The 19,662-nt window shown below is 41.1% G+C and overlaps 1 protein-coding gene across 3 annotated transcripts in view; it reads left to right on the top strand.

Moving 5' to 3' along the window:
* Window positions 1-19,662, top strand: part of DOCK10 (dedicator of cytokinesis 10) — a 270,818-nt gene that overhangs the window by 226,496 nt on the left and 24,660 nt on the right. For all 3 annotated transcript variants that reach the window (XM_040450863.1, XM_040450862.1, XM_040450864.1), the window contains exons 32-48: window positions 1,265-1,309; window positions 3,051-3,226; window positions 3,352-3,468; window positions 4,705-4,816; window positions 5,538-5,659; window positions 5,750-5,864; window positions 5,956-6,022; window positions 6,262-6,309; window positions 7,095-7,196; window positions 9,272-9,396; window positions 10,664-10,776; window positions 12,584-12,721; window positions 13,400-13,582; window positions 14,113-14,223; window positions 16,450-16,665; window positions 18,340-18,397; window positions 18,718-18,816. In XM_040450863.1, the coding sequence (XP_040306797.1) occupies window positions 1,265-1,309; window positions 3,051-3,226; window positions 3,352-3,468; window positions 4,705-4,816; window positions 5,538-5,659; window positions 5,750-5,864; window positions 5,956-6,022; window positions 6,262-6,309; window positions 7,095-7,196; window positions 9,272-9,396; window positions 10,664-10,776; window positions 12,584-12,721; window positions 13,400-13,582; window positions 14,113-14,223; window positions 16,450-16,665; window positions 18,340-18,397; window positions 18,718-18,816 (1,947 nt within the window). The remainder of the gene's footprint in view (window positions 1-1,264; window positions 1,310-3,050; window positions 3,227-3,351; window positions 3,469-4,704; window positions 4,817-5,537; window positions 5,660-5,749; window positions 5,865-5,955; window positions 6,023-6,261; window positions 6,310-7,094; window positions 7,197-9,271; window positions 9,397-10,663; window positions 10,777-12,583; window positions 12,722-13,399; window positions 13,583-14,112; window positions 14,224-16,449; window positions 16,666-18,339; window positions 18,398-18,717; window positions 18,817-19,662) is intronic.

Genomic DNA, 19,662 nt, shown 5'->3' on the forward strand with positions numbered 1-19,662 from the left:
GAAGGAAGGAAGGAAGGAAGGAAGGAAGGAAGGAAGGAAGGAAGGAAAGAGGGAGGAAAGCGGGAAGGAGGGCACCATTGTAAACACTTGGTACCTCTGGATTAGAAGGAGGTGGAGACGGTTGCTTCCCATTTCTATATTTACTATAGCATGAGTGGTCCACCGAAAATCTTTTCATGTATAACTTTTATTAATGTATTGCATCTATACCAATATACATAGATGCCAAGATGATCATCACACATCTAGCTATCAGAAGACAGTCAAATATCAGGATGCAAAGAAAACATTAAAATGATTTAAGAACTTAAAATACTCTGCTTCGACTTCACCCTGCATCAATATTGAATCATTATGTTGTACACCTGAAATCAAAATAATGTTATAGTCAATTGTCCCTCAAGAATGAAAGGAAGGAGGAAAAGAGGGAGAGAGGGAGGGAAGGCAGAAAGAGAGGGAGGAAGGAAGGAAAGAAAGAAAAAAAGACCTTCCTTCTAAGCAGTGAGTAAATTATCCACAAGGAGCAGTTTTGATATTCATGGAAAGCAGAAAAAAAAGGATGGTAAAGAGCCTCCTTACATGTATTGTAGCTTATACTGTATGTATCACACAAAACTAATATTTTGGAGGGAAAATAAAATACATTATCAAGCCTGTAAACATTTTGTCATTTCAATCTTAAATAAAAGCTATAACATTATCCCTTTCTTTCCTAATTTATGAAGTATATTTAATCTAAATGCCTTCGTAGAAAAAGAGGTAGAAATGTCATCTTGGACAATAACATTTTTCGCCTTTTGGTTTGTTTTGTATTCCTTTTTATTTTTTTATGAACTATTGCCCACTTATTATTGGGTTAGACAGGCTGGTTAAGATACTCAAGAAAAGCAAACCTATTGTGCCCTTTTGATTCCAGTTGTTTACTGTTGATCTGTAACTCAGGAAAAGGCCTCATAGTCTCCTTGTAGATGTGATATTATCAACGGTGAACATAAAAATACGTGTTTCATTGCATGCGGATTTCTGGTAGAAAAATAAGTGTTCAAGTAAAAGGCCAGGAATGAAAATAACTCTGTTCATGGCATTCCTTTTTAAGGAAACAACCAACCTATGGTATTTGTCTTCAAACATAAAGCTTTTTTGAGGAGACTCACTTAGGTTTTAGGATAATACAGTTTTTCAGTATAAATTACCCATAGTTCATGAATATAACGTGTATGTATGTGTATATCTTAACTTATTTGTTTATTTGTATTAAATCCAGATCCCTTGACGCCTTCAGAATCAACTCAAGAGTTACATGCATCAGGTAAATAATTATGTTTTATATTAGATTCTCTAAACATCAATAAGTACATCATAATCTGATAATATTGATTGGTATAGATACCACAAATTTCCAGATGCCATTTCCGGATGCCAAAAATAGTCATGTGTTTAATATCATACAAAGTTGTCAACAAGCTGACTGAACTGTTCTCTTGTCACAGATAATTAAATGCTTCCCCAACCTGAATTCTTTCATAGTTTATTCTCCAGAGTTGGACATTTTTTTTTAATTTCCCAAATCATCTGAAATTTTCTTAGGGTACCTCATAAATGAAATTCCTTGATACATGTCATAACATGTTTGTTCAGTGTAACTAGCTTTATATATTTCTGTCAACACACCGCAGCCTGGTTTTTCAGCTAGTTTCTCAAGATTGAGGTTGATTGTTATTTTTGCTTGAATTAGGTTCATAACTTAAAATAGTCTGAGCAAAACTTTTCTCTAGTTCTGGGTTGGCAATTACAAAGTTTTGTTCCACTTCTGGCCCCTCACGAGTACTCACTATTTCATGGAGAAATATTTTTAACCTAACTAAGCCCTTGGACCTCTATCTCCTGACCCTCCCATTCCCTGCTTTTCCACATCCAGTGGCATTTTCATGGACTACAAAACTCCTTATGTTTAATTTGCCCCTAGTCAATTATGGACTGGGATATTCCAAGAGATCATTACATCTAACAGGTAACTGCGAGGATTCACGGACATAACACCTCTACGGTGCTTAGCCTAGTGTTGGCACTCAGTACATGTTCCAGAAACGGGTGCTGGTCCTGTTGTTAACAGTTACATTTAGGAAGGACATTGGCCAACTCTTACTGGAAATTTTGACGTTCCAATTTCTCCCTGATTCAGGCACAAAATTTTGCAGCCCCGTTTGGTTTCCCTCTCCTTGCTCCTTCACGTCCTTCAGCCAACTTACCCTGGTAATTTTTCTTCTACAACTCGGGTCTTTCCGCTCCATCCCAGACACATCTCACTTCTTCCCTCCCTGCCTTGTGGCCGAGCGTCCGGTATTATAGCCCGCTCCCCACATTTCCCCCACAGAATAACTCATTTATGTCCTGTCACCCTGTGAACAAATGAATAAGCACAGGTCTGATCAGGCCACCGATCTCAATGCCATTTGGTGACTTCACACTTTCTACAGAATTCAGTGCCAAATGGAGGATCCCAGGTGCCAGCTAAAAAATGTGTGCTTTAGTCTCTCCATCACCCAGCCCCAAGTGCCCCTCGAGTCTCAATCCCCACCCCCTCCTTGGCCGCTGGGCTGACTGGCATCCCCCAACCTGTGTTTCCCACACACTGATACACTGTGGGTCTTCAGAAATCTGTGCCATGGAACCTTTGTCCTCCCAACCTCTTCTCTTCCACCCACACCCTCCCACCGCCTCCATTGGCTCCGGGCCCCCTGCACCTCCGACCTTCAGCAGCCTCAAAGGCCCCTCTCAACATCTTCCTGCCAGTGACGTCTCCTGATTCCTCCAGACAGAAAGTGAGCTCTTCTCCTCTCAGCTCCTGTGACACTGTAGACACGCTACTCATGGAATTTGACTATTGGCAGCAGTATAGTCTCCCTCATTCCTCCTCTCTGTAGTGAGACTGCGTTACTGAACCCCTCCCCGGTAGTGAGAGAGGTTGGTGGTGGTTGGATAAACCTTTCTGGATTATAGAGCGATCGTTTGACTTTCAATCACATGCCCGCTTTACTCTCCTCCCAAAGATATGCCTGAATATTCGGTCACGAATGAATTTTGCCGCAAACACTTCTTAATTGGAATTCTACTTCGAGAAGTTGGCTTTGCCCTGCAAGAAGACCAGGACATCAGGCACTCAGCTTTAGCTGTCCTAAAAAATCTAATGGCTAAGCATTCCTTTGATGATCGATACAGAGAACCCGTGAGTGATTCTCTTTTCTCTCTTCCCTAAACACCATTTCATGGCTCACTGCATTAAATGCATATCAAACCTACAGTCTATTGATTTTTATGCGAATCATTTCTCTCGGCCACCTTCCCACCTAGGAGAAACAGGCCCAGATAGCAAGTCTATACATGCCCCTGTATGGCATGCTTCTGGACAATATGCCAAGGATTTACCTGAAGGACTTATATCCTTTTACCGTCAACACATCCAACCAAGTAAGTTTACAGAATATTTCAAATGTGCATTTTAATCAAGAGTTCACCCACTTTTTGCCCTGGATAGCCATCTTCCCCCACCCGTGAGCAAACAGAACACTGCTGCTAGCTATTTTGAGACGTCCACTTCAGTCTCCTTTGTTCCGGATTGGTCCCTGGAGCCTTCTGCCTCCTCCACGTAGTCGACATTTGGGTTTCACTGTCCTCTCTTCTCTGTATCACCCCCCAGTTCTGTCCAGTTTTTACCAGGTTCCTCTGTCGAGTGCACGGCCCCATCCTCAGGGCGCACCCTCTCCCCCTGCCACCTTTCCGCACGGGCTTTGCGACCACCTGGTGATAGGGTAGCGGAGGGCCTCAGTCACACCCCAGGAGTGGCCTGTTTGTCCTCCCTCCTCCACGGAGCCACCATCGTGGTCACACAACAGGCCATGTGAATGCAAAATATTACTCTCTCGCGGTTAGGAGCTAGGCCTTTGGAATGTTCTTTAGAGGAAGACCTTGTGTAACTAGTAGCGACATCAGTTACTAACAATGTAACCTTCGATAAGTCATCCAGTGTCTTTATTTTTTTTTTTTTTAGTGTTTATTGATTTTTAAGAGAGAAAATGTGGGTGGGGAGGGGCGGGGGGAGGGACAGAGGATCTGAAGCGAGCTCTGCATTGGCAGCAGAAAGCCTAGTGCAGGGCTGGAACTCACAGACTGTGAGATCATGACCTGAGCTGAAGTCAGACATTCAACTGACTAAGCCACCCAGGCGTGTCTATCCAGCCTCTTTAAACCTCTGCTTTCTTATTTATAGAATCGGATAGAATTCCTACATTACAGGATTCTTAGGAGGATTAAATTCTCTAGTAGAAAACACTAGGCCTAGAGACTGGTACATAATAAGTATTTGGAATTAGCTTTTAGTAATAGTAATATACGTAAGATAACTCATGATAATCTAGAGTATCATCCATAAAACAACAGTAGCCATTCCAACCAGTTTATAGCTAAAAGATAGTAAAAAAAAAAAAAAAAAAAAAAAAAAAAAAACCACAGAAGTCAAAATGTGACTAAGAGTATGGTTGTGACTGTATTCATTTTCATTGCTTGCTTTGGCAGAAGACCTTTGCTGGAATATAAAAGATCAGATCAAATATCGTCGAACTGAAAGTGTAACAAAGAAGGCATATGTGGGTTTACAATGTTGAAATGTGGCGATTCCCATTAATCTCTTCTGTGCTTCGAATACAGGGGTCTAGAGATGACCTCAGCACCAATGGAGGATTTCACAGCCAGTCGGCTATGAAACATGCAAATTCTGTGGATACATCATTTTCTAAAGATGTTTTAAATTCCATAGCAGGTACTTAAGACCTTGCAAAAACACTTGTGTTTAACTCTCTTCCATGTTTACATGACATATCATTGTGCTTTTTACCCACTCCATAATCCAGTATGCATAATTGCTGTATGTCAAAGTACACTCTATTTATAGAGCTAAAGAGTCTCTTTACATATTTCTTGGAAGCTCATCCAGGGGCTTCCTCTTCTACTTAGCATTCAGTTTTACTTGGCTCAAAGAGCAATCTACTCAGATGTTACCAAAATATTTCATTCTGGAAACAATCTTTTAAGTTTTCATTGCATACAACCTTTTAAAATATAATAGCCCCAACAACTTCAGAATTTATTTTTAAGAACTATTTTGGAAATGTCATCTTAATTTCTTATAAACTGTCAAAACTTGAAAGCTTCTCCCCCCAAAGCATCCTTATGAACTTGCATGAAAGCGTTTTTAAAAGAGAACCTTTCAAAAGCTGTTTAAGAAATCAAAGGAACAAGCTTTACCTTATTTCCATTTATACTGGTCTAAATTTCCCTAAATCCTTAAGGCTGGCATGGCCACCGTGATCATTCTTAAAATGTCGCATGTCTTCAATGGCAATTCCAGACTCTATCATGTCAGCCTTCCCCAATGCTCCTACCACCTCAATGATCAACATCTTTTTGGGTCATCGTTTTAGCTCTGTGTGTGTGCCCATTACATCTCATTACCATCTGTGTGCTGTGGCTTGTGTTTGCAGCATTTTCATCAATAGCTATTTCTACAGTAAACCATGCTGACTCCAGAGCATCCCTGGCAAGTCTTGACTCCAACCCAAGCACCAATGAGAAGAGCAGCGAGAAAACAGACAACTGCGAAAAGGTGGGGCTTCTCCTCCAGTTTCCCAGCACCTGAAGAGCCAGCGCCCCCCCGCCTCGCTAATTCAGTCTTTCTTGGTTCTTCCGTTCCTAGATCCCTAGACCCTTGTCTTTGATAGGGTCAACCCTTCGATTTGACAAGTTAGATCAAGCAGAAACCAGGAGCCTTCTCATGTGCTTTCTTCACATTATGAAGACAATTTCAGAGGGTAAAGAGAGAGCCCTTAAAAATTAAAATTTTTAAAAAGGAAAAAAAATTGAATTTCCGAGAGTCTCATGCTACATGGTGTTTCCTTCCAGAGACGCTGATTGCCTACTGGCAAAGAGCACCCAGTCCAGAGGTGTCTGACTTCTTCAGCATCTTGGAGTAAGTTATAGAGTTGATTTGTTAACCTGTTTTTTTCTGGAAGCTTCAAAATGGTTCAGTATACCATCCTTCATTCTGAGGACCCATATGTCCTTAGAATGTCCTACTATCTATCAGTAGTAGTCATGCATAAAATATGCATAAAATCAACTTTTCTTTTAATGTACTTCTTAAATGAACAGTTTGTATAAACAAAAGGACATGAATAATTGGAATGTGGCCTTTTTTTTCCTTTCTAGTGTTTGTCTTCAAAATTTCAGATACCTAGGAAGACGCAATATAATAAGGTAATTTTTAAATTCCACTAGGTTAGTCTTATCTTTAAAAAAATATGGCATCTATTAATGTATATCAGGTTAGACTTCAAGGTATATGTTAGAAATCTTAAGGTGCACATAAGGATCGTAAGGTTGACCTCAGAGTAGATGTAGAAGTTTGACACTTGCCATGTACTCATCATAGATCTAGGACTAGTTAAAAGCTGTCTAGGGAGAAAAGCACAAAACATACATTTCTAAAAGGAAGCCACATTTCCCGTATCGTCCGAGCTAATTTATCTATCATTTTGCATGGATGTAATGTAGAAGATTCCTATGAACCTTCTACATCCAATGTGAATACATCCAATGTGAATAAGTCACAGGAATAAAAGGTACAGCACAGGGAATACAGTCCGTGGTTTTGTGGTTTGGGGACAGATAGTAGCCACACTTCTGGTGAGTGCAACATACATAGACTTGTCAAATCACTATGTTGTACACATGAAACTAATATAATGTTGTGTGTCAACTGTACTTGAAAGAAAGAAAGAAAGAATATACTCCCAGTAAGCTGAAAAGAAAAATTAATCTAGAATAACTTTGTGTTGACATTGTTTTCTCATGAGAGACCACGAAGCCCCCAGCACTTTCGCTAAACCCCCATTTCCCATTCCCAAAAGATGATGTGATTTTACCTTTCATAGCACGCAGACTATTTCATTGTTCAGTAGTCGTGTGGCCAGTGGCCGGTCTTTATTTAAAAATAAATTACAAATACTGAACTGTGATTAAAACCTCAGTTTCCCTTGCAGGAAAATTGCTGCAGCGTTTAAATTTGTGCAGTCCACCCAGAACAATGGAACTCTCAAAGGCTCTAACCCTTCCTGCCAAACATCAGGTCCCTTGCCACAATGGTAATGTCGCATTTGCTTGATATTTGTAATCATATTGTGTTTATGCGTATGTGCGTGTGTGTGTATGTGTGTGTGTGTGTGTGTGTGTGTGTGTGTGTGTGTGTGTGGAGGGATACGGATGCTTCCACATGTGCATGCACAAGCAGGCACATGCATATGTATGTATGCATACACTTCAAACCACATGCAGAAACTCTCCTCTACCTGCTCCGCTAGCTTGTGAAAACCTAAGAGTCAAGGATTATGACTTATTTATGTGCACTTGGGGCACAATGCCATGCAGTGGATGGAGGTTAATAGTACCGTAATTTAACTGAGCCCGAAAAGACATCATTCCAATAAATGACTCATTTAATGTTTGCTAACCTCCTAGTGACATATCAAATGTGAGGTCGTATGTCCCCATACCTTTCAGTCATTGTAATACGTTAGCAGTGTCCTCAGAGCTAAAATTGGTTTTTATCTTCTTATTTTTTTTATGTTTATTTATTTTTGAGAACGAGAGAGACAGAGTGCAAGTGGGGGAGGTGCAGAGACAGGGGGAGACACAGAATCCAAAGCCGGCTCCAGGCTCTGAGATTCCAGCACAGAGCCCGACACGGGGCTTGTACCCACAAACCGCAAGATCGTGACCTGAGCCGAAGTCAGACGCTTAACTGACTGAGCCACCAGGTGCCCCTAAAATTGTTTTTGAAAGGGTCGCAAGCAGTGAGGAAACATGGATGGCTCCATAAGCTCGTGTTCGATTTCCTAGCCATTACACCAGTTTGACTAGCACATAGGGCCTGGAGTCATCCTTTATGAACCTACCCTGTGGGAGGATTTTGCCCTGAAATCCTACTTTAAATCTCCCCTGAGTCTCATAAATAAGAATTCTTTGCTAAAATTTTCTCCAGTTTGATTTATTCTTCCCAAAGTTACCATAATAATATGTAATATGAAAATGGCTATATTTTAGAAAGAATTTCAGAAATAAGAAAGTAGTATATAACCAAAAAACCATGGAGTAAGTTTCGCCTCTTAGCCCATAGGGACTCCTCGAAGTTGCCCCTTGTGTGAAAGCAAATGACAAAATGTAATAGGCGTGTTTTCCAAATGGTAATAGGAGAGAAGACTATCAACAATGACTTTCTGCCTTTAAAGACAATAGTAAGGTACCTGAGGTCACTGCAGTTTTGTTGACGTTTGGTGGGTTAAATTGCAAGCTTCTTCCTGAACCATCTAGACACGTCCTGGCCATTCCTACCCCTCCCCTCCTAGGCACCAGGATTTTTCCTCCAGAAGCTCCAGACCAAAATAGACCCAAAACCTGGAAATAAATCAGTCCCAAAGGTCCAAGCCATTCAAGCCAGAACTCATTTTTTTCTTGTAGCTTCAGGGCTCCCCTAACTACTGAAAACCAAAGTTAGGTCTTCTGGGCCTCGATCCATCCAGAGCATTTGATGTGGTCAAAACCAAATAACCCCTTGAAAAGTGTGACCAAGAGAAAACCATTGCCTCTTCTATAGGCTTGACTCTTCAGGGTATCTCTTCTTGCCTACTTTACTCAAAAAAAAAAAATGTTTTATTGCCTTGGCCAAATGATAGCAGAAATGAAAGTCAAAAATGGGAAGTGTCTTTACTCCCACATAACACCGGCTCATTCCACCAGGTGGGAGTGCCAAGGAGACATTGAATGAGAGCTGTTGGAGACCATTATCATCATCCTGGGAATGTAGCTGCACCAGGGTCCCCCCGCTAGCTCTCTCCCCTATGAGGATGGAATACCATGGAATTCCCATGAAATCTCATGGTTTCATTAAATAATAATGAATATGCTTGTTCAGACTTAGTATCTATTATTCTTCTATTACCCTTTGGTACCGAGCATCCTTCTGAACCGTTTTTTGGCTTAAATAAAACCTCTCCAAAAGCACTCTTAAAATTCCCTTTGATCATGTCTCCTGTAATTAATATTTTTCATAAAACATCTCTGGGTAAAAGTTGTTTATATTTGACTTAGTCTAGAATTTTTGAATGAACATTTGTATCTCATATCTCTTGTGCCATAACCTATTTTCTTATTTAATTTTCAGGATGCATACCACGTCCGCTCACGAAGGACATAAGCAGCACCGATCACAAACTTTACCTATAATTCGAGGCAAAAATGCACTTTCTAATCCCAAACTTTTACAGATGTTAGACAATACCATGTCCAGTAAGTAAACGAGAAATAATGGGACCGAGACGGCTAGCAGTGTTTCTCTAGATGCGTGGAAGACATTAAATACGTTAGAATGTTTCAGAAACGTAAGGAATGTTAGTGTGTTACTGAGACCGTGGCTTTTCAGGCTTGCTGTAGCCCAGGGAATTTTTCTTAGAAGAAAAAGATCAGCAGAGAGGGAGTTTAAAAACTGAAGTGTCCTTACAAGAAAGGAAACAGGCAAATCTCTCAGGATAATGTGCTCCATGTAGCTCCTCTGATGTCAGGTGGATTTGCTATTGTGAGGGTTACGGGGACCTCTGTCAACCAGATTATTACTGGCTGCTGTTTGGGACGAGGAGGAAGTTGTCCATGTCCTAGAAGCACTAAGTGTGATATATTGAACCCGGTGATGCACACATTCCAGCTTGTGAATGAGGAAAAAATGGAGCCCAGTGTTTTGTATTGTGTACATGTTAGTGGTTAGGGACATGTGACCAAAGGCAGATGCCTTCACCTATGAATATATTTAGGGTCTTTAATGGCCACTAATGCACACTGTCCACTGAGACTATACATTTAGTCTATTAGAGTAAGAGCCTAAAACTTGCCCCAGACTGAGTATGAAAGGACTATGACTCTGTCAATGCCTAAATCAATGGAAAAGAAGTAAGAAATAATGGCAAATGGGTCACTCTTGTCTACAGCTGACATATGAAAAGGGCCTACACTCTTAGTTTGAGTGGCTACAAGAGAATTGTCTGGGAGGCTTAAACAACAAACATTTATTTCTTATGGTTCTGGAGGGTGGGAGGTCCAAGGTCAAGGTACCAACAGATTTGATGTCTGATGAGAACCCTTTTCCTGGTTTGCAGATGGCCACCTTCTTCTTGTGTCCTCATGACAAAGAGAAAGGCTCCCTTTCTGGTGCCTCTTTTTATAAGAGCACAAACCCATTCATGAGGGCTCCGCCCTCACGAGCTAATTACCTCTCAAATATCCCATCTCCAAATACCATCACACTTAGGGCTTCAACGCAGGAATTTGGGGCAACACAAACATTTAGTCGATAGGATCCGTTAAAGCCTCTGTCTTTAGACGGACAGTCTTTAGTTTTTGATTCAGCCAATAAGGTAATTGAACCAACAAAAGCACTTTGATTTCATAAATTATTTATCAAAACACCAGAAAACAGTGAAAATGTTATAATAGAAGAAAGCCCTTTATGGAATACAAAGAATTTTCTTAGACATTTATGTATGTTCTACTTCATATTTTGTAGGCAACTCCAATGAAATAGACATCGTGCACCATGTGGACACAGAGGCCAATATAGCTACAGAGGTGTGCCTGACTATCCTAGACCTGCTATCACTCTTCACCCAGACTCACCAGGTAAGTGTGACTATAACATCTTCTGCAACATGATAAAATGGGAGGTGGAAAAGTCATGGGAAGTCAAGAAAAAAAAAATATTTTACTGGGGCACCTGGGTGGCTCATTCGGTTAAGCGTCCGACTTTGGCTCAGGTCATGATCCCGGGGTCTGTGAGTTTGAGCCCTGCTTGGGGCTCTGTGCTGACAGCCCAGAACCTGGAGCCTGTTTCAGATTCTGTCTCTCTCTCTCTCTCTCTCTCTCTCTCTCTGTCCCCTCCCCTGCTCACGCTCTGTCTCTCTCTCCTTCAAAGATAAATAAACATTTTTTTTAATTTAATATTTTATGAAATCAATTAACGTTACATAAATCAGCCTAAGTGTCAGTGGAAAAAGTTTTACAACTGAGACTCAGAGTTTATCAGAAGTTGACTAATGCTCAAATGATATACATACATATGTATTTCACTATTGTCAAATAATAAATATTCTTCTTTGCTTCTCCTGCTTCACCCTCAGGCAAGCCGAGCTGACTGAGAGTGGGGCTCCACTTTTTCAGACTCAGGGGGAGAGACAAATGATGGCTAGATCCAACAGACTAATAATGCTGAGCATCTTTTCATGTGCTTATTTGTCATCTGTATATCTTTGGTGAAAATAATACCTACATAGTGGTAGAATGACTTAAGTTAAAAAGACTGACCATACCACGTTTTGGCAAGGGTATGAAAAAACCGGAACTCTTATCCACCAATGGCGGGCATGCCAATACTCTGGAAAACAGTATGGCAGTCTAAAAAGTTAAACGTGTGTCCATTATGTGACCGGCCATTCCAATATTAAGCATTTACCCAGGAGAAATAAAAGCATTTGGTCACAAAAACCTGTGTACACAAATGTTCATACAAGCCTTATTTTTAATAAGTGATGAAAACAACCCAAGTGTACATCAACAGGTGAATGGATTTAAAAAATGGTGGTATATCCATACAATAGAACGCTGCTCAGTTATGCTCAGTTACTGTCTGATGCCATTTATATAAAATTTAATAAACTCAAACTATAGAAATTGTATGCCAGTTATACCTCAATAAAGATATTTGGAATATTAGCTCAATCTAATGAGCTTACAGATGTTCGGGGTTGAAGTAGGAACAGTTGGATCCATTGAATAACGTCTACACCAAACACAATTATTATGCCAAAAAATCCCTGCTTTCAGGAAAAGTGTCAGCAAAGTGGTAGAAAAAAAAACAAACACCATATTTTAAATCTTTATTACTCAGTGCAAATGTCAGTCAAATCTCAGACATCTTAAAGGCCCTACCGATGCCTACGAGGACCTGCCTCTCTGTGACCCCATCTCCCACCTCTGTCCCGATCTCACCCCATGCTCTGCTCAGGCTCCTCTGCCCTTTTTTTTCTCAACTTTGAACTCATAAGCTTCTTCCCAACTCATATCCCTGGTACTAGCTGCTTCTCCCTTCTTGGATAGTCCCTTCAGATCTGCCCATAGCCAATTCCTTCAGCTCACATGTCAGTTCATCCATTAGAGGGTCTTGGTTGCCCACCCTACCTAAAGTAATCCTTGCCCAAACCAGTTACTTTTTATTATATCGCATCATTCTGCTCTATTTTCTTATTTAGTAATTTTTTCCAATCCCTGCTGTGTAAGTTTCATTGGGAACATAGACCATATCTTCTTATTCAACACTATCTCCATTACCCAGAGTTGTGCCTACCACATAGTAGGCTCACAGTAAATATCTTTTGAAAGAATACAGGTGCCTTTGCACTCATCCTAAATGACTTCTGTGTTGAATTTCCAGAGACAACTCCAACAATCTGAATGTCAAAATTCCATGATGAAAAGGGTCTTTGACACCTACATGGTCTTTTTCCAAGTCAACCAGTCAGCCACAGCGCTGAAGCACGTGTTTGCCTCCTTGAGACTGTTTGTTTGCAAGGTAAGAGTTCTCCTGGTTCCAGTGAAAGGTCAGGAAAGGATGATAATAAATACGTGTTAATCCTTACATCTCTCAGTATGGAGGAAAGAAAGTCCGTTTCCTTCTATTTTGGCTTATTTGGTTTTATTAGAATATTTTTATTGGTTTTAATAAGCCATTTGATTCCTGGTCTTGACAGTTAACAGTCTTGACAGCCTGTCTACTTGGATATCGAAAGGGAATATTATTAACACGTAGCCATCTTCTGGGGGGATCCTCAGTATTTGTGACAGAGAGTCGGGGAAAATGCACGTCATCATCTGTGATCTCCATTCATGCCAAGTGAAGTTTCCACCTTAAAGTAGACACAGCTGCCAACTTTTGAGGATCCCTGTGGTTTTACAATGTTGGGTGAAGAGGAAACACTTCAAAGCTCTCATTCACTAGTTTCGGGTTGTCATCATTGGTGCCTGGGATACTTACCATGTAGAGAATGATTATTTCTAGGAAAAAAAGAGAAATACTAATATGGGCTTAAATAAATACAATTATATCTCTTCCACTTGCCTGGGTTAAAAAAAAAAGGCGGATTTGTTCTAAGGAATTTTAAAATGCAAGCAGAAACACAGCAAAATGAAGGCATGGTTCCCCCCCCTCCCCCCCCCCCCCCGTACTTAACCAACCGTTCTACCTCCATAGTTTCCTTCAGCGTTCTTTCAAGGGCCTGCCGACCTGTGTGGATCCTTCTGCTATGAAGTCCTAAAATGCTGTAACCACAGGTCACGGTCAACTCAGACAGAAGCATCAGCCCTTCTATACTTTTTCATGAGGAAGAATTTTGAATTTAGCAAGCAGAAGTCAATTGTCCGGTCCCACTTACAAGTAAGTGCTTCCAGTTTCCATTAATGCTGTTGTTAAAGCCACTCTTCTGTTTCAGCATTGATAAAAGCCTTTAGGCCCCTGGGCAAGACCTACCAAGTCTTCTACTAGATTCCTCCTTAAAGAGACTCAACACACTCCGCTCTGGTTCAGAGGAAGAGGGCAACTGGGCAGAAATCAACACAGCCCATAATTCCACTTTTACTTTTCTTCTGCCAAGGAACAGAATCGAATAGAATACACAACTCAGGAAACCGTGACTATCTCTAGGATGCCAAACCCCACCAGATTCCAAATCCAGAAATGTCTTCCTTTAAGGCATCCCAAGATTCCTGCAACCTTCTTTAAATATTTTAAATTATAGGAAACACCCTAGATTACGTGGCCTTCTGAAAATTTTAAGGCATAAAGATGCTATTCTTTGGACCCACAGGGAGAAATCAATGGTACCTTCATCCAATCCAGTGGGTTTCTTTAATATTACTATTTCTGAGTTAGTACCTTTGGAGTTTTCTTTTTCTCTTCTCTTCTAGCTTATCAAGGCTGTAAGCCAGTTAATCGCCGATGCTGGGATTGGAGGCTCTCGGTTTCAGCATTCCCTTGCAATTACCAACAATTTTGCTAATGGAGACAAGCAGATGAAAGTAAGAAATGCTTTATGGACATTTTCAAAGACTTGGGAATAAACTAAACTGGATTCTTTTGTGAAATATCCAAATCAAAAATATATATATATCCAAATTCTGTGTTTTGTGTATTGTGACTTAAACTGAGTGCTTACGTTGAGTTTGCTTGCTGAATTGTCGATCAGCTCTAACACTGTCAGTCTATCATCTGTTGCTTGGAATTTCCAAGATGGGTGGTTGAATGAGATATAACAAGAATACTAACCACAAGGGGCGCCTGGGAGGCTCATTGTGAAGGTTAAGCGTCCCACTTTGGCTCAGGCCGTGATCTCACTGTTTGTGAGTTCAAGCCCCACGTCCCACATCGGGCTCTGTGCTGGCAGCTCAGAGCCTGGAGCCTGCGTCAGATTCTGTGTGCCCCCCCTCTCTGCCCCTCCCCCACTGATGCTCTGCCTCCCTCTCTCTCAAAAATAAACATTAAAAAATTTTACCAAAAATAAAAAAAGAATACTAACCACAAATATCCAGAAATACAGTGATTCTCTCATAATCCTATTGTAGGTCAAATGTATTTAATCTTTCTTTTAGAAATTTCTGAAGACTTCTCCTTTAATCACAGTACTGAAAAGTCCAGGGATAAGGGCCTGGCATTGGGCATGGCTGAACCCAGAAATTAAAATGTTTTCACATTAATTCAAAAAGATATGTGCACCCCATGTTCATAACAGCATTATTTACAATAGCCAAGGCATGGAAACAAGCTACGTGTCCACCAGTGAACGAATGGATAAAGCGGTTGTGGTGTATATAGTCAATGGAATAGCAGTCAGCCACAAAATCTGAGGCAGTCCTGCCATTTGTAACAACATGGATGGACACTGAAGGCATTACACTAGGTGAAATAGGTCAAAGATAAACAAGTACTGTATGATCTCACTTATATGTATAATCTTTAAAAAAAAAACCCTGAAAATCATGAAGAAAGAAATCAGACTCATGGTTATCAGAGGCAGGGTGGGGGTGAGGAAATTGGAGGAGGGTGGTGAAAAGGTACAAACTTCTAATTGTAAGAGATAAGTACTGGGGATGTCAGGTACAACATGAGGACTATAGCTAACATCGCTCTATGTTATATAGAAGAGGTAGTTCAGAGGGGCGCCTGGGTGGCTCAGTCGGTTAAGCGTCTGACTTCGGCTCCGGTCACGATCTCACGGTTTGTGGGTTCGAGCCCCGCGTCAGGCTCTGTGCTGACAGCTCAGCGCCTGGAGCCTGCTTCGGATTCTGTGTGCCCCTCTACTCTCTGCCCCTCCCCTGCTCACACTCTGTCTCTCTCTCAAAAATATATAAACATAAAAGAAAAAAAAAAAAGAAGAGGTAGTTAGGAGAGAAAATCCTATGAGCTGTCATCGTAAGGGGAATTTTGTTTTCCTTTTTTCTTTTTTCTTTCTTGTCTCTATACTGCATCTATAGGAGAAGATGGCTGTTAGCTGAACCTATTGTGCTACTCCTTTCACAATATATATCAATTAAACTGCTATGCTGTATGCCTTACATTTATATAGTGATGTATGACAGTTACTTCTGAACAAAACTGGAAAAAATGATTTGAATAAAAAAACCTTTAAAAATTAAAAAATAATGTTTTCAGATCCCCTTCCCTACTGCCTCTATTTTTACCTCTCTCTGTCTCTTAGTTCAATTTTCCTCTTTGTTTACTTCATTTACAAGCAGGATCTCCCCATGAGCGTACTTTCTCAGAAATTCTGAGGATATCGAAGTATCCTGTAAGTGAAAGAAGCATTTCATTCAATTGTGTCAGTTAAAGCCCCCAAACTGAACCTTGTTATCATATGCCCATCCCTAAACCAATCACTGGCTTGAGGGATCAAAGAATATGATTGGCCGGGTCAGGAACGTGGGCCACACCCTGGTGCCTGCGAAGGAAGTAGACCTTTCAAATCACATGACCCAGAGCCAGAGAGGAGAGCGTCTCAAAGAACAATCAGGATGCTATTACTAGAAGAAGCTAGGTGAGCAGATAAGACGGAGTCTACTACAGTTCTAATGTTCAAATGTATACACAACCACAATACATAAGATGCGCGTACAAAGAAAGTACATGCTTATGAACAAGATAGAGAACACATCAAACTGTGAGACGATGCCATAAATAATAGCATAACTTGAAGTAACTTATCTAGGAATTTGAAACCGATAATGACCCAGCCTCTCTCTTTTCCAAAGAACAGCAACTTCCCAGCAGAGGTGAAAGATCTGACAAAACGTATAAGGACTGTTTTGATGGCCACAGCTCAGATGAAAGAGCATGAGAAGGACCCCGAGATGCTGGTGGATCTCCAGTACAGCCTGGCAAACTCCTATGCAAGCACCCCTGAGCTGCGCAGGACCTGGCTGGAAAGCATGGCCAAGATTCACGCGAGAAACGGCGACTTATCCGAGGTGATTAGCAAAGGCTCAGTCCTTCTCCATTGGCATTGTCTCCTTTATCGGGGCGATTGGATTTGCATTTACAGTAGGTTACCATATTTTCCCGCTCATCTAGGTATGACCCGATTATATATTATGTGCATTAAATTTGCACATAGGATTCAAGAATTCCTGACTCCATGTAAATGATACCAAGTAAAAGCCACAGTTGTTGGTATCAGCTGCAATTGTAGGATATGCAATGCAGAACTAAACGTTAAAAGCCTAAGACTAGGGAGGATGGTTGGAACGGTGTCTGGAAATTGAGAAATTGAGTTATGTAAGTTGATCTTCTGTGTTTTAAAACTTCTTCCCTGTGATCGGACTCGGATGGGGAAGCTTGCCTTCATAGTGAGTAATCTCAGGCTGGGGTAATCTGTCCTCATTTGCAGCTGGTCTGAACTGGTGATGGAAATATTAACACTCTCACGAGCCCTGTGAGGAGAATGCACTGTGTGAAGATTATAAATCAATAGCTAACGTTTCAATGTCCGTTTAAACACTGGGTGGCTTTTTATGTAGCAGTTCACAGCACCCAAGTGGTTTCTAGACACCATATGGAAAAGTTTTGCCTTATTCTCAGAAATACGCCCCTTTGGGGAAGAGATTAAAATGTCCGGGATGGTCTTAAAACCTGAAGTTAAACCTGACGTTCTTCTAAACGCGTGTGAAGGATCCTGGGATAGAAAGAGAGCCAATCAGAGGCTGCGGTTGGAGGCAGTTTGATGGGACAAGAATGAGAAACTCCAGTTCCTTGGATTGCCCAGAAAATGGGGAAATCCCTCCATAAAACTTCAAGGGAAAAGCTGAAGTCATTTGGACCGTCAACAGGTCAAGTTCTAGTACCTGTTCAGCAATGCTCAAGGCTTTTCGGGAGATACTAGAGAACGTTAAGATGTCACCATGTATTCTGGTTGGCGGGAGCACACATTACGTTAGGCCACGCTATTTAATCAAGTCCCACCTTGTGAGGTGACCATCTTAAAGGCAGTAGAAATTCCAAGGGGGCCATTATTGGAAACAGAAAAGGTAAGAAGATAGCTTTATTTTATTTTCAATTTAGATCCCGATACTGTAGTGTATAGTTTTAACAAGAAAAGAGAATTGGATTTTAAAATATATACATCAGGGGCGCCTGGAGGGCTCAGTCGGCTAAGCATTCAACTCTTGGTTTAGGCTCAGGTCATGATCTCACGGTTTCCTGAGTTCAAGCCCCGAGTTGGGCTCTGTGCTGACAACACGGAGTCGGCTTGGGATTCTCTCTCTCCCTCTCTCTCTGCCCCTCCCCCGTTCATACTGTCTCTGTCTCTCTCAAATTAATTTATTGAAAAAAGTAATAATAAAATAAAATATCTACATTAGGCTTAAACAGGAAGGAAGGTAATTCTACAGAAAATTCTTGAGGTCAGTTCATTCACCCACTTGAAGATAACACCCAGATAAGCACACACACAAAACTTCCTGAATAGGCATTTTATTCTTGATGGTGAACGCTTTGGAAATCAGCTTGATTCTTGTTTTTAACTCCGTCATTAAAAGGATTCCTCCATGTATTCTTACATGGGATACTGACTCACCTAGGAAGTTAGTCCTGATTAGTCAGCTCTGTGCTGTGCCTTCCTCTAAAACCGTTCTTTTTTCTTACAGGCCGCGATGTGTTACATCCATATAGCTGCCCTCACTGCGGAATACCTGAAAAGAAAAGGTAAGACGACCGTCTGCAGGGAGAAAAGTCCAGAAGAGACATGCTGAAGCCTAAATTAAAACTAACTTCTTGATTTCCGTAATAATCTCAGTTCTGTTTCATTAAGTAACATTAACGGTCACAGATAGTTTTAATTATGCCGTACTTATCAATTTTAGCTCTCATGCCACTATCATGTTTAATCTGTCTACAAAAAGGCTAACTGGTCAGCTTCTTAGTTCAAAATGAGAATGTTTTATTGTTTACTGATGTATAGTCTCATAAGCTTGTATTAACACCAACCTGTAGCCATGTCTTAACCTCATCTTGCACTACCATAGGTTACTGGAAAATGGAAAAGATTTGCACACCACCCCTGCTCCCGGAGGATACCCATCCCTGTGATAACTACCCATTACTAACAGCTCCCAGCGGAGGAAGTGAGTGCTCTAACTCTCCCGCATAAGCTCCTTTACCCCCAGGGAACAGCAGAGCAAATCAAGTTGCTGCTTCAAGTTTACTTCGATGAAATTCTTAAATGTATATTCTTAGAAGCAAAAGCTATCCCAGACCTTCATACCTCATGCTGTCAGAGTCTGAGGCTCCTACCATTCAGAAATCCATCCAAATTTATGAAGTTCAGAACCAAAAAGTTCTCAGCAAATAGAACTGCATCTTATCCAATATTTAGGATTATGAGTTATGGCCATATTTGCTTCCAATTTGCATACTAGTCTGCCCTTGGGATTTTTTTCTAAAATTGTTTAAAATTGCAAGAGAAATCCATTTTAATCTTGAAATGTAAAAAAAAACCTACTTGTTGAAAATAAGGAATGCCAAAAATATATATGCGGGACTATATAATCAACATGTTCCATTTTATTTTTATACAAAATTTTTTTAATGTGTATTTTATTTTTGAGAGAGAGAGACAGAGACAGAGACAGCAAGCAGAGGAGGGGCAGAGAGAGAGGGAGACACAGGATCCGATGCAGGCTCCAGGCTCTGACCTGTCCGCACGGAGCCTGACTCGAGGCTTGAACTCACGAACCGTGACATTATGACCTGAGCTGAAGTCAGTGCTTAACCGACTGAGCCACCCAGGCGTCCCTCCATTTTGTTTTTTTAAAATGTTGCGGCGCCTGGGTGGCTCAGTCGGTTGCACATCCGGCTTCAGCTCAGGTCATGATCTCACAGTCCATGAATTCGAGCCCCGCATCGGGCTCTGTGCTGACAGCCCAGAGCCTGGAACTTGCTTCAGATCCTGTGTCTCCCTCTCTCTCTGG

Source organism: Herpailurus yagouaroundi, unplaced genomic scaffold (genome assembly GCF_014898765.1).
Source record: "Herpailurus yagouaroundi ecotype Mexico unplaced genomic scaffold, PumYag 202, whole genome shotgun sequence".
In the NCBI taxonomy this organism is placed as follows: Eukaryota; Metazoa; Chordata; class Mammalia; order Carnivora; family Felidae; genus Herpailurus; species Herpailurus yagouaroundi.